Raw genomic sequence first — 13,236 nt, 5'->3', positions numbered from 1 at the left:
ACACGGCATTTTCTAGGAACCTATCTACCGTGTTGTAGGAGGGTTACCTGTACCAAAAATATTAAAAATCGTAAGTCAAAGGATCTTTCAGATTTGTCAATCAAACCGCAAAATTTTCGAGTTTCATGAATGTTTTTTTAATAAAGTAAGTAAAAATAATCAATCCATCGATTTGGAAAAATTCCCACATATACTATTCCTAGAGTACTACTTCTCTGAACATTTTTATTAAGTTTCGGGGAAAAAAGTCGCGAAAATGGCAGATATTCGTGTTTCAAGAATAGTTTAAATTCGATAGTTCTTCAAAATTTTCGATCGTTCATAAACAATTCCCATTTTTCTTTCTTGTTTTGAAATTCCTCGGTATTTTCGTTGATTGCGACCGGAGAAGATAAAAGCGGTAACAGCAGGTGGATCCGATCGGGGCTGAACGTCAGAGTTGTACGCAGTGTCCAGGTGGATCGGATCACGCTTTACTGTCTCGACTTTGTTTCCGGACTATATTTATCGCGTTCACTTCGACCTTTGTTTGTTCACCAATCTCCGCTCGCTGGTACTCTTCCCATTAAAGATTCGGGATGATTCGAATCGGTGTAAATTAAAATGATTGAGTGTTAATAACATCGTTAAAAATGAACCGATTTACTTTTTCCGCATTCTAAATTAAAGTTCTAACTCTCTACTATTTTTTATCTTTTCTAAGAATTTTGCATAAATCAATAATTATAATTAATTATAATATAAATATAATTAATTATATTATATTGTTAACAGTCCTGGCCGTTCGCGTTGCAGCCGGGCAACGCTACGAGCAGCAACAGTTGCGGCGGGATATCGTCGTCGAATTCGAATCAGCAGTACCTCAGCCAGCAACAAACGGAGCTGCAGTGTTTTCATCAGCCGGTGTCCCTCCGGCACGAGCCCCAACTCTCCTATTTCTAATAATTCGAAACGATGATCGTGCTTGGAGCTTCCCTGAATCGTTACACCAGACATTCATTAATGGATAATAATAATAATAATAATAATAATAATATAAACTGTAGAAACTCGACGAATGCTCCGATTTAAGGATTTGTGTGTTCGAATTAACATAAGAGGTCAACTAGCTAATTTCATTTAAGATTCAAAAGAATTAATGGAAGGGAGCTTCTAGTTTCGTTGGACAAGCAAGTGGCACATGTATAGGTGATATTAAATAAGAATTTATTAACAGTAGAACTACTAAACCAGTCACATCTACTGGTTTTGAATGGAAAAATGAATGTATAAAAAAAAGGCGGTAGGTCCAGGGTTAAAGGGAGGTTCGACATGGCCTCACAATCGTTTCAATCTATCTACGTACGGTATGACTTATTTATTTTTGAACATTGAATTTTATACGAGAGATTGATGGTCGACGTGGACGATTTTTGGTAATTTTTAAATGAACCGTGGATGACTAGTCCTGAGGAATTATTTTTTAATGAATAAAGTAGTAATCTTTGTTTTATTTATAAGCAAAGCGAGCTTATATTCGTAGAAGGGAAGGTCGCAGGGATTTATTGTTTTAGCATCGGTTTACGAAGTGGTCCTTCGTTTGCTTGTTTAACTTGACATCCCGGAAGCGACCACGGAATATGATTCTATTTCCTTACTTCTTTCTTTCTTTCTTTATTTCTTTCTTCTGATCCTAAGAAAATAAATATACTGATATTTCTGAATCGGTTAATTTTTTAAATAAGATAGCTTAGTTAAGAGATGTCTTTTTTGTAAATTAATGTATATTTCTTTGAATTTAATTAATGAAAGAATAGTTTTAAGGGGATTGGAACGTGTTGTTATAGTTACCCTTGACTTGGACAGTGTCCAGTGCAATTCCCACATCTCAAAGGGAAATAGACCTCTTTAGAGAACAGAATTCTACAAAATTCACAGATTTTACGAATTTTTATTTCAATAAATATTGGATGGATTGTTTGGGAAATATTCACTCATGTACTACTCGTATAGTAGTATGTTTCAAATTTTTTTCATCGATTTCCACTCGCTAGGTCCAGTGGAATTAAATCCTGAAAATCGTATATCAAGAGACCCTAAGATCTGACGAAATTTAAAAAATTGCGCTTTTCACAATTTTTTTTAACCTAAGTAACAGATTGAAGATTTAAAAAAATTACGCATGTTATACTAGCATAGAAGTACATGCCTAAATTTTTTTATTAAATTCCATCCGCTAGAACCAGAGAAATTAAATATTAAAAATACTGAAAATCATATATCAAGAGATATCCTTTTGATTCTGGCAACTCTCCGTATTTTGCAGTTTCCATGAATTTTTGTTTAATATAAGTAACGTATAGAAAATTTTGAAAACATTCATACGTGTTCTACTAGTATAGAAGTGTACGTTTGAATTTTTTCGTCAAATTCCATCCGCTAGAACTGAAGAAAAAATGTTTAAAATTCATGTCTGAATGTTTAGCTAACAGTTACAAATAAGGTCCTATGCAATTGTCCTACAATTTTTATCGAAAGCGTTTTTCAATAGAAAAGTGTTTAAAGACTTTCATACTCTTCTACTCTGCTACTGCTACTCACTGCTACTGCTATTAGTGATTTCACAACGCTTTTCTATATAAAAGGAGGAGTCTTGAAGAACTCCTCTTCACTCCTCTTAGGCTGTTCCGCGTTCAATGTACACATTTATGTTATGTTCAAATACTATAAGTTTTATACTTCATGCTTGAAAAAGAAGTGAGAGAAGTGCAAAAGCTGCGCAATGATTTGTCTCCTTTTTCGCGTCTCTCCTTTCTCGAGAGCAGGGATCTCGTAATTTTTCGCTCGGCCGGAAAATGGGGACGATGCGACCATGGTGGGGACCAATAGTTGGTAGGGGTATGCAGTGATTTTCACGGAGAGCTTCGCGAACGCGCATGAGCACGCATGAGGGGAATAGTAGTGGGGATCGAAATACGGGCGAAAAACAGGGGAAGCGAGCCGTCTGCGAAAAATTACGAGATCCCTGCTCGAGAGAGTCTATGTTTTCCCGGTGAGTCCGATGTTTATTGCATACAGTCGTTTTCGATTTTGTTAATGGAATCAGAATCGATTGGCACGTTGGCAGTATTGGGCGAATGCTGGTCAGCTGGTGACGTGAGGGTCGTGTCGTGAGGACACGTAAGGGTGAGTGACGTACAGGCAGGGATGTCAGAATGTAGGATTTCTCCTCTTCCCGAGCTCTCCCCACTACTATATGCTGCTGTATGCTCAATGTGCTCTCCCCACTTACATATGGCCACAGCCTTCTTAAAGAAGGCTGTGATATGGCATTATTAGATATGTCCCCAATGATCATGGGTAACGTAAGTGGGAGCAAAAAAAAGTAGTGGGGAACAGCTCGGGAAGAGGAGAAATCATATACACATTCTGGCATCCCTGCCTATACCAATGATATAGATTACTGACCTATACCTATTAGGTATACTTTGACGTGACAGTCGACAGAGCGTGGATCGTGAATTGACAGTTAACGAAGTATAGAAGTTTTATCGGTAATAAACAGGAATGGGAATCATTCAGATTCAAACATTCCCGCGAATAAAGCCAAAGAGGAGCGATGATTCCCAGGCGAAGAAAGCAAGCGAGTCGAAGAAGGATGAGAGTGACGTGAAGAAGCTGAAGAAGATTTGGAAGAGGGTACAGGAGAACAGGACTTACTACGGATTCGCCATGTGCACCGTGTAAATCGATTGAGAATCAAAACGAATGCTCACGGCCGCCGAATCGGTCGGGATCAGTTTACTCTATTAACTCGTTGATTAGTGGAATGAACGATTATTGGGCGGTTTGTTAGGCTCTTTCGGAACCACCCGCAGTATATGAAATACTTTGAGGACGAATCGATACCGGAGTTCGTTCGGGAGGCGAAGATTAAGAAGAAGTTTACATCGGTTTGCGACACGCTGTGCACTCTGTTCGCCGATTATCACGACAAACCTTCTAAACGGGTTTATTTAATCGGGTACATAGCGATGATTCACAAGGACATGGGCCTCACTCTCCAGGACCTCAACGTATGTTAATAATTGTTATTTCTATTCGACGAATATTTAAACGAATTGTTTCGATCTAATCGAGATGACTCACCCGATAAACCGTCGTTACGTTTCTGAATTTAACGTCACTTACACTGGAGTTGTTGAAAGATAGGTTTTCGCTGAAAAATCTTATTAACAAAGTTATGAAGAACTGCATTTTTAATACGTTTTTTATCGGGGCTCGATCTTTAGGATTTGATAAGGTTTTCTTCAAGATCGATTTTCACTTGTTAATACTGGATTTACGTAAAATTACGAGAGGATCTAAATTCAAGCAAAAGCTCGAAGCTTGAATTTTAGCTGCGAACTAAGTAAATCGGTTCATTATTAACGACGTTATGACGATTGAAATTGAACAATATTTTCTATTGGGACATTTATTTTCTTAATTGATTTTCTCTTATTAACAATGAATTTAGGTAAATTCACGATGGTAGCTGAATAGAAATAGAGGCTTCGATCTCCAATTTAAGCCGTGAACAAAGTAAATCAGTCGATTATTAACAAAGTTATTAACAATTGAACGACAGTTTTCGTTAGTATAAAATTTGTTGACACCTTCGGTACGAATACTGTAGTTAATTAAATACAGGACTTCATGTCCGATTTGACGGAGGCGTTAATGATCGAGCTGCCAGATATAATGACAGTGGAACACGAGAACGCGCAGAACAAGTACTTCAGTATGCTGGCGGAGACGTTGTTGAAGTTCATGGAGGAGCAGGACGAGAAACAGGACCAACTGCTGCGTTCCGGTCACGGAATGAAAAAAGTATTTTTCATTCTCCGAAGTCGGTATAGGAATTCAATTGAGACGAGAACCAAATTGTGCCGACAGTGTTTCCCGTGGAATGTCGAGCCGGAGATGCGGTTGATGTACGGTTACCCTCTGAAGTATTGGTTGCATAAGAAACAATACTGGGAATATCGGCGAGCGATTTGGGCCTCTTTAGAAGCCGACTTGATGGCTAATTCCATGACGGCTACATGGACAGTCGGAGGAAGAACAGGAGAAAGAAGGAGAAGAAGGCGCGTTAAAAGAAGAATATCGGCCAAGAGGATCCGACGACGAATGGAATCGAAGAAGACCGCCAGCTCGAACAGCGACGGGACGGACAATCGTACGGGCAAACGTATGAAATTAATTAAATTGGTTGCATAATAAATAGATTAACTCGATCGAAATTGAACGCATTGTAAGAGGCTGCTGTATCAGCGAGGGTTCCCGAGAGCTACCGCTTCTCCTGGAAAGGAAGCAATAGCATAAGACAGATGAGGGAAAATTTCAAAAAGAAGTTCCCGTGGATACTGGTCGATGAACAAGTAAGCGATGGAAATAGACTCATGGTAGGAGACAGCAGAATTTATCGTAATTGTTAATAACATAGGGTAAGGAAAAAACTGTCACCCAATCGTCGGACTTGAAACAAGTACCCGATGTGGACGGTGCTCTCGTCGAGGGTACCGTAGCTACTGGGATTACCGATAGCAAACGGCGGGATAAAAAGTCTGCGAGTAAGAAGAATCCGAAAGGAGCCAATGTTGAAAGGACGATCGAGGAGAAAGTAAAAGGTGTGAACAGAATAGAAATATCGGAGATGACGAAACGATTCCCGGACAAATCGCAGCTGGGTAAAGAACGAAGTCCCGCCGATCGGTCGTTATATATTACAGTTTTCTAATTTGCTAATAACAGGAAAGAAAGTGAACGAGATCGCGAGAGAACGAAAAAGGCAACGGACGACTTACCTCGGGCACACTCAGCCCTATGACTGGGTATATACCCTGCATGCCGTTAACAAATTAAACGATATCGCGCGTGTGAACTTTCCCATAGTAAGGAAGTTCACATCCTATAGACAGTTGTAATGCAACGAAGAAACGTTTGCAGAATTTGCTGTACGAGTATACAAAGGAAACCGCGTCTCTGGATTCGAACGTCTAACCATTTGGACAGAGGGGTAGACAAATGAAACCTCGTACATTACATAAAAATGAACGATTTATTGAACAATTCGTTTCTTGTTACTCCCATTTTTCAACAATTCCTGGATTTCCGCGAACGATTTTTGTTTGGTCTCCGGCATAATCACGATCACCGTTATGGCAACAATTAACTCCATCACGGCGAGGGTTAAATATACAACGTGATATCCCCAACCATCGACCATCAACTGAAAAATCTTGGTAACAAGCATGCCTAGAACAGAGCCGTAAGTGTTGGCTAGGGTCGACGCCCAGCTCTTCACGTTGATCGGGAATATTTCTGACTGCACTATAGCCGGGATCTGAGCCACGCCGAACGAGAACAGGATCGTGTAGATCAGAATCACGATCAGCGGTACCAACGAGAAAGCTTTCACGTCTATTCCAAAATGTTGCAGCAGAAAATAAGCGCCTAACGCGAACAGGCAGAAACTCGTGCCTATGGAGGACACTATGTAGACCGGCTTCCTGCCTAGCTTGTCTACCAGTACAGTCGAGATTATCGAAGACACTACGTTTATTCCGTTGATTATTAATAAAGCGTAATACGTGTCCAACCAGATGATATGCATATCCTCAATTATTGAGATGTAATAAGCCTGAATGGCTGTCGATCCGCACAACTGTTGTCCAGCTAATAACAAGAGTAGTAATAGGAAACCTTTCCTGCTCGTCGGGTTTCGGAACAGTTCTTTAATACCGCCGGTCTTCTCCTCCTCTATCAGTTTATGCATGTCTTTTATCTCCGACGTGTTGTCCTCCTTACGTCGCAGCAAGGCGAGCGTTAACGAGGCGCATTTTGTTTTACCCTTCTTCAAGTAGTAGTACGGGGAATCCGGTATCCACGGTGCCGATACCAAGTAGACCGCCGTTGGTACCAAACAGATCAGAGACAGAGTCTGCAATTAATTCGATTAAACGTACCGTTAAAGTTCGGGTGAAAATCGATGAGATTACCTTTCTGTCGACCTTGGGCCCAACGGCGAAGATGATCATGAATCCGATGTTCAAGGATAGAACCATCATCGCGCCGGCAGCCCCTCTGATCCTGGTCTCCACCAGCTCGCCTAAATACACGGGTACCATGGCGTATATCGCCCCGAGGGGTATTCCGCCGAAAAACCTCGCGACCAGTATCCATTCCCAGCGGTCGGCGAAGTAGATCAGTACCCAGCAAAACACGGTGGGTACCGACAAGCCATAGAGAAACCATTTACGACCGATACGGTCTAGCAAGAGGAGGGACGCCGATGGTCCAAAGCAGGCGCCGATTAACAGGATCGTAGCTAACCATCCTCCTTGGTCCGTGGTTAAATGGATATCCGATTTCGGGTCCTCGAGTTTCACCAAAGAGACCGCGGACCAGGTGAACATCATCCCAGCGGAGATTAACGTGAAATTCACTTAATCATGCAATCAACATCCACCGGTAAGATTCATCAATTTTTATTTAAATATTGATAGAACGATTTAGAAATATACTACTAGTCTAGTAGAGTATACCTCGAGTGGGAAAATTAGAGGAAATTTCTGGAAGACGTGAAAATAATTAATTGAATTGTAATTACCTATGACAGCTGAAATTAGTTGCACATAGATCTTGCTCTTGACCTCCGTTCCTTTTTGATCCAACGTTTTTATGGTCTCTGTGGTCTCTTCTATCGGTTTCTCTTTTATAGTGCTGATTCGTAGGTCTGGCCCTACGTGGCTCTCGGTGTTTGCCATGCTAGCTCTCGATCTTCTACCCAATTATTCAACGACTTTTCTTTTAATATAAATAATTGATGGTACGATTTGGAAAAATTCTTACTTATACTACTTCTGTGTAACTATATCTTTGAATTTTTTCATCAATTTTCATCCAATAGAAGCGGAGAAATTAAATACCGCTTATTGAAAATGTCAAGAGACCTTCAGATCTGGCAAAATTTCAAAAATCGCGATTTTCACAAGTTTTATTTTAATATAAGTACCGGATGGAAAATTGATAAAATTCACACGTATTCTACCCGTGTAAAAGTACACCCCTGAATTTTTTCATCCATTTGCTAAAGATATTGAAAATCATTTTTCAAAGGAAACCGTTCTGGCAATTCATCGAAATTTGTAATTTTTATGAATTTTCTTTTAACATGAACAATGGATTGAAAATTTTCATAAAATACACATATGTTCTTGTGTATATCTCTGAATTTTTTCATCAAATTCCGTATTCTAGATTCGGAGAAAAAGAGAGAAATATCGAAAATTTATACGTCAAGACGTCAAGACAAAGGTAAAAATCTGAAAGTTTTTAAATCTTATCGAAACAACTCTCACATGTTCTATTCTTAGAGGAATGTATTTCTGGAAATTTTCAAAATTTTCTATACATTAGATTCCCAGAAAAAAATATTGAAGATCGTAATCTAAAATCTGGCAAACTGATATGCACACTTAATGAATTTTAATTCAACATAAATAATGAATAGAAAAATGCGAAAAAATTCTCACATACGTATAAGGTGAAGGAGGTAGTACTGGGATAAAACGAATTATGAAACTAGTACTTGGACATAATAGATATGTATTTAATAATTTACTGTCCAAGTTTACAATCCCTTTTGAAAATTAATACGTAGAAGTGGGACAAGACGGCAGTGGCTGTCCAGGTTTAGCCCCTCCCTAATTAATCGCGCTGCAATACCTGGATAAATTCGGATTTGGTATAAAAGGCATTCAAACGTATGATATATTTTTCACAATAAATGATTTAGTGTATTTTCATAACTTTTCAACCCTTTCTCTTAATCCAACTGTTTCTCAATTCGCTTAGAGGCGTCATAATAATATTGTCCCAGTTCTGATTCCATACTTGTCCTACTACACCACTCGTTGAGATTAAATGTGTCCTACTACTGCGGTTGACAGCAATTTTTTTTAATGCGATTATTTTAATACATATATTACAAAAGAAGGTTTTTTTTCTTAAATATGACTATGAGATCCCAGCTATCTGCTAAGATGATAAGTTTTCATGTACTATGCTTAAATTTCGTAGTAGAAAACATTATAAAAAATTTATGTTCAAAAGTGTCCAGGTACTACCTCCTTTACCTTATTAGAAGAGTAGTATCTATTATATCCAAGTACTGGTTCGAAAATTCGTTTTGTCCCAGTACTACTTCCTTTACCCTAACGCATTTTTGAAAATTTTCCGAATTTTCCATACGTTAGATTCCGAGGCAAAAATATTCGAAGATCTTTCAGATCTGGGAAAATCTAAAAATTTGCGAATGTCATTAATGATATTCATTCATTTTCATGAAAATGTTACATTAACAATCGCGGATAATTAAGGATTAATTCCATTTCAGATTCCGCTAATCCCGAATTATCAAGTAGGATGAATTATTGTTAGACACGCTACCGGTTAATGATCAGTCAACGATTGTCATTATCGTCCCGTGGAAGGAAAGATAATCGCAGGTGCAAAGAATGTACACGTGTTTACGTTGCAATTTTTATTTGCAGGAGGTTCTCTTCATTTAATATTACGATGCAATAGATCTCGCGATTAGCAATGTAAACGGTCAGTCATCGTGACGCGCGAGGATTCCTAATTAGCATCGACTTCCTAACGACGACGGTGTCTTTCACCTGTCAGGTGGTTTATTACGAAATCAATCACCAATCTTTATCGTTCATCGTACAAGACTTGGATTCGAAAGGAACAGACGACTCCTTATTATAGGACATATGATAGACCGCAGTAAATTGTAATAATATAAATAAATTTGTAACGTAATAACGGTAAGACTATAAAATAATATATAATATATATATAATATACTACTATACGATAAAATAATATATATATATATTATAATATATATATATTATATCGGAGTATTACCAGATTACGTTACAAATTTATTTATATATTATTATAATATATATAATAACGTATATAAATAAATTTGTAACGTAATCCGGTAAGACTATAAAACAGACATTAGACATGAGGATCTTTTGTTGAACGTAAATTATTTCGGAGTTCGTAAATTGTCGTTGTTGATTTCGATTTGCAGATTCGTCTGAATGGAACGTATCCGCCACCGATTGCCGCTGGAGTTCTGGTGGGGGTGGGTGCAATTCTAAAATAGCTTATCGGATAGCCGGGAACGTTCAGTTGGTCTACTGACGAAGTAAACCGAAGGACGAACAAGTAAGTGCCACTCGAGAACTTCGCGTATGCAGTCTCATAATTCGTTAATAGACGTTATCATAATCTTAATTCGGATCGAATTGTCATATTCTGAATCAAAAGAAAACAGACGCAGATGTACTGTCGTGCGAATAGCATATTACAGGATTACTTCAGATTCTTATATTACACATTAAAATGAGAAATAAATTCTTGAAGAATTATAATAATAATAATAATAATAATAATAATAATAATAATAATAATAATAATAATAATAATAATAATAATAATAATAATAATAATAATAATAATAATAATAATAATAATAATAATAATAATAATAATAATAATAATAATAATAATAATAATAATAATAATAATAATAATAATAATAATTTTGTAGTTTGATTGAGTTTTATCGAAAATTTATACTTTCACTTTCCTTCGATTGAATTGGCGGCACGTGACACTTGAAGTCATTGGAATTCGTGAATCGCAGTCGTTGATAACCCCGGCTTAGGATGCTGGAAGGAGAGCGACCTACGCACGATCTACGAATTCCGACTGGTACCAGGAAACGTTATCAATTCAAGCTTATATCATTTCGCTTACTCGTCCCTCGTTACCTTGTAGAAGATGAGATATGTAATTGCCGTTTCGAGGCTCCCGTAATCGTCCGAGTTAAATGAACGTGAACGGGCGAACGAAAAGAATTTATTTCTTATTTCAATGTGCGATACGAAATGAACCAGTTGCATAAATTGATTAATTCGAATTGGATTGATTAAAAGGAAGTATGATGGGAACGTTTATGCGGCTGCTGGGGCTGGGCCCGGGGGAGGACAGGGTCGACCCGGCGACGGGACTGACAGAGAGGCAAAAAAAATTGGTGCAGAACACATGGGCGGTGATAAGGAAGGACGAGGCTCGCTCCGGAGTCGCCGTGATGACCGCGTGAGTCCGCAATTAAAAAACCACTTTAACGACACGATAGAAAAACAAGAGAAGGAAGAAGCACAGTTGTAATCTTTCAGTAAGTGAAACCGATTCAACTGAACGTTCCTACCTAGGGAATGTACATATATGTAGAGGAAGCTGGCGTACTCCTCTAGTAGTATAATGAAGCAATGAGCCTAGTTATCCAGACACGCGTCCATCAAATTAATTCGATTCTGCCTTCGACGATATTTCATCGGAACCGATTGAAACTACTGTACACTCGTCCGATGCAATTCGAAACTTTTTATATTAAAAGCTGTCCAATTAAAAATTCATTTTTGTTTAAATATATTTAACAGTCGTAACAAACCTCACTGTTGTTGACAAGACCAAATAAAAAATAAGTATGAGCGGTTTATTTCTCGATGCCCGGGACACCGCACGTATCAATTAGCAGAGATAACAAAACAACGCTGATACGGTGTCATCGATAATAATTTATAATTAAAATGTTACGACACATTTCGTAATAAGTCGCAGCAGTAGTGCAATTCTTAGTATCGTTAGTTACGATAAACATTATCTAAGAATCCGTTGTACGATCTCGCTCGTAAAATACAGAATGCGATGTCCGCTGGGAAAAAGTGCTTATCAAATGGTAGAATCGATTTATTTTTATCTAAATCGCGTAACAAAAACTGAGAAACCTTCCGTTTTGAAATTTGTTTTCCAGGTTCTTCGGGAAATATCCCGATTATCAGAAGAACTTCCCCGCGTTTGCGGACACGCCGTTGGACGAGCTGGCTGGTAACAAACGGTTCCAAGCGCACTGCATGAGCATTGTCGCCGCTTTGAACGATGTCATCGACTCGTTGCACGATCCGGGACTAATGGAAGCCACTCTCATCGGCCTCGCCGAGAGGCACAAGAAACGGGGACAGACCACCGAGCAGTTTCAGGTAGCTGAGCGAAAGCGAAAGTACATAGTTTCTCGTAATTCGAATACACGTTAGATCGTCTTGCCTTCGTTGGTATGGGTTACAGAATTTGAAGGAAATCTTGTTGAACGTGCTGAGCCAAGGGTTGGGTCGACAATACACCCAGGAAGTAGCGGAGGCGTGGGACAAGACTTTGGAAGCGGCCTTTACCAAAATTTACGAAATCCTCGAGCATTAAGATTAACTCCAAAGTCATTTATCAAAACGTTGTATAATATACTCTAACAGACATGGATCTAACGATTGCTTATATAACTTTTTTTATAAAACAACCCCGCCAATTTTTCATACGGAATTGGGAGAATAAAATCTGATAATTACTAACTATTGAAATTTATTATTCCACGGTTTCAGAATTTGACGAATTATTTTTTAATATGAATGATCGATGGATGAATGTGAAAATATTCGCACGTAGATTGTTCATACATATAATAGTACATTGAATACTGAATTTTTTCAGAATTTTCGATACACTGGAACCGGAGAAAAAAAATCGTAACTATATTAAGAAATTGTGATCCTTTCTTCGAAATTGCCAAACTTCATGAATTTTTTCTAACATTAATTGTGGACTTAACGATTTAAAACAATTCTTACATATTCTACTCCTAGAGCACCACGTCTCTGAATATTTTCATCAAATTCCGTACGCTAGTTTTTGAGGAAGAAATAATGAAAATTGCGTTCGGAGGGATGTCAGACTTACGTGTTAGTGTGTACCTCGACGAAGCCAGGTACGATTCTGAAGAAGGTGTCACAGTGCTTGCTTCCACAATCGTACCGGTTTTGGTCAAGCCACATGCGGCACTGAAGATCTACCGCTCTATTTTATACTCTTTACAGACAATCTTTTTTTCAATTTATCAAAAATGGGACTACCGAGGCTTGCGATAAGGCGTGCACCGAGGTGTACCAGCTTTTACAATTAAACACCTACAATCGGCAACTGGGATCTATAAACGTAGATTACTACCGGGATCGTTATCGAAAAGATCGACGATAAGCTACTAGTTTCCGCGACGATAACACTCAAATTAATTTT

General features: G+C 38.3%; 5 protein-coding genes across 8 annotated transcripts in view; 4 read left to right on the top strand and 1 right to left on the bottom strand.

The window, feature by feature from the left end:
* The window catches only part of HLH54F (basic helix-loop-helix domain-containing transcription factor HLH54F), a 2,154-nt gene extending 1,212 nt beyond the window's left edge, over positions 1–942 (top strand). The window contains exon 2 of the mRNA XM_018023997.1: positions 775–942. Coding sequence (XP_017879486.1) covers positions 775–942 — 168 coding nt within the window. The remainder of the gene's footprint in view (positions 1–774) is intronic.
* A 2,892-nt stretch (positions 943–3,834) lies between these two features.
* Positions 3,835–5,256, top strand: LOC113463807 (uncharacterized). Of its 2 annotated transcripts, XM_026813289.1 has the most exons (3): positions 3,835–4,055; positions 4,672–4,851; positions 4,918–5,256. In XM_026813289.1, the coding sequence occupies exons 1-3, from the start codon at positions 3,861–3,863 to the stop codon at positions 5,239–5,241; spliced, it is 699 nt and encodes a 232-aa protein (XP_026669090.1). In that variant the 5' UTR covers positions 3,835–3,860; the 3' UTR covers positions 5,242–5,256. The 2 variants fall into 2 exon arrangements, with proteins under 2 accessions (XP_026669090.1, XP_026669089.1); XM_026813288.1 differs by having other exon boundaries at positions 4,672–5,256.
* Positions 5,257–5,324: 68 nt separating this feature from the next.
* On the top strand, positions 5,325–6,291 carry LOC108624655 (uncharacterized). Of its 2 annotated transcripts, XM_026813293.1 has the most exons (4): positions 5,325–5,402; positions 5,468–5,711; positions 5,776–5,855; positions 5,971–6,291. In XM_026813293.1, exons 1-4 carry the CDS (start codon positions 5,352–5,354, stop codon positions 6,022–6,024), a joined length of 429 nt encoding a protein of 142 aa, XP_026669094.1. In that variant the 5' UTR covers positions 5,325–5,351; the 3' UTR covers positions 6,025–6,291. The 2 variants fall into 2 exon arrangements, with proteins under 2 accessions (XP_026669094.1, XP_026669093.1); XM_026813292.1 differs by having other exon boundaries at positions 5,776–6,291.
* Positions 6,083–11,039, bottom strand: LOC108624653 (facilitated trehalose transporter Tret1). Its single transcript, XM_018024090.2, has 4 exons — positions 10,881–11,039; positions 7,634–7,806; positions 7,023–7,468; positions 6,083–6,964 (listed from the first exon to the last, which is right to left on the bottom strand). The coding sequence occupies exons 2-4, from the start codon at positions 7,788–7,790 to the stop codon at positions 6,083–6,085; spliced, it is 1,485 nt and encodes a 494-aa protein (XP_017879579.1). The 5' UTR covers positions 7,791–7,806; positions 10,881–11,039.
* Positions 7,229–12,515, top strand: Glob1 (globin 1). 2 transcript variants are annotated; one of them, XM_026813290.1, is made up of 7 exons: positions 7,229–7,494; positions 8,284–8,340; positions 9,422–9,857; positions 10,136–10,272; positions 11,046–11,208; positions 11,927–12,152; positions 12,238–12,515. In XM_026813290.1, the coding sequence occupies exons 5-7, from the start codon at positions 11,051–11,053 to the stop codon at positions 12,367–12,369; spliced, it is 516 nt and encodes a 171-aa protein (XP_026669091.1). In that variant the 5' UTR covers positions 7,229–7,494; positions 8,284–8,340; positions 9,422–9,857; positions 10,136–10,272; positions 11,046–11,050; the 3' UTR covers positions 12,370–12,515. The 2 variants fall into 2 exon arrangements, with proteins under 2 accessions (XP_026669091.1, XP_026669092.1); XM_026813291.1 differs by lacking the exon at positions 8,284–8,340 and having other exon boundaries at positions 9,579–9,857.
* The last annotated feature ends 721 nt before the right edge of the window (positions 12,516–13,236 follow it).

Source organism: Ceratina calcarata, unplaced genomic scaffold, assembly GCF_001652005.2.
Source record: "Ceratina calcarata isolate Rehan_Ccalc_2016 unplaced genomic scaffold, ASM165200v1 scaffold321.2, whole genome shotgun sequence".
Lineage (NCBI taxonomy): Eukaryota > Metazoa > Arthropoda > Insecta > Hymenoptera > Apidae > Ceratina > Ceratina calcarata.
This window is presented reverse-complemented; position numbering and strand designations above follow the sequence as displayed.

Excerpts from the sequence above, each read along its gene's own strand:
- LOC113463807 (XM_026813288.1), top strand. The coding sequence starts at position 3,861 with ATGAAATACTTTGAGGACGAATCGATACCGGAGTTCGTTCGGGAGGCG. Across the intron at positions 4,056-4,671 it reads TCACTCTCCAGGACCTCAAC|GACTTCATGTCCGATTTGAC; the intron begins GTATGTTAATAA and ends AATTAAATACAG.
- LOC108624655 (XM_026813292.1), top strand. The coding sequence starts at position 5,352 with ATGAGGGAAAATTTCAAAAAGAAGTTCCCGTGGATACTGGTCGATGAA. Across the intron at positions 5,403-5,467 it reads GGATACTGGTCGATGAACAA|GGTAAGGAAAAAACTGTCAC; the intron begins GTAAGCGATGGA and ends TTAATAACATAG. Across the intron at positions 5,712-5,775 it reads CCCGGACAAATCGCAGCTGG|GAAAGAAAGTGAACGAGATC; the intron begins GTAAAGAACGAA and ends TGCTAATAACAG.
- LOC108624653 (XM_018024090.2), bottom strand. The coding sequence starts at position 7,790 with ATGGCAAACACCGAGAGCCACGTAGGGCCAGACCTACGAATCAGCACT. Across the intron at positions 7,469-7,633 it reads ACTAATTTCAGCTGTCATAG|TGAATTTCACGTTAATCTCC; the intron begins GTAATTACAATT and ends TGCATGATTAAG. Across the intron at positions 6,965-7,022 it reads GGCCCAAGGTCGACAGAAAG|ACTCTGTCTCTGATCTGTTT; the intron begins GTAATCTCATCG and ends AATTAATTGCAG.
- Glob1 (XM_026813291.1), top strand. The coding sequence starts at position 11,051 with ATGATGGGAACGTTTATGCGGCTGCTGGGGCTGGGCCCGGGGGAGGAC. Across the intron at positions 11,209-11,926 it reads GGAGTCGCCGTGATGACCGC|GTTCTTCGGGAAATATCCCG; the intron begins GTGAGTCCGCAA and ends TTTGTTTTCCAG. Across the intron at positions 12,153-12,237 it reads AGACCACCGAGCAGTTTCAG|AATTTGAAGGAAATCTTGTT; the intron begins GTAGCTGAGCGA and ends TATGGGTTACAG.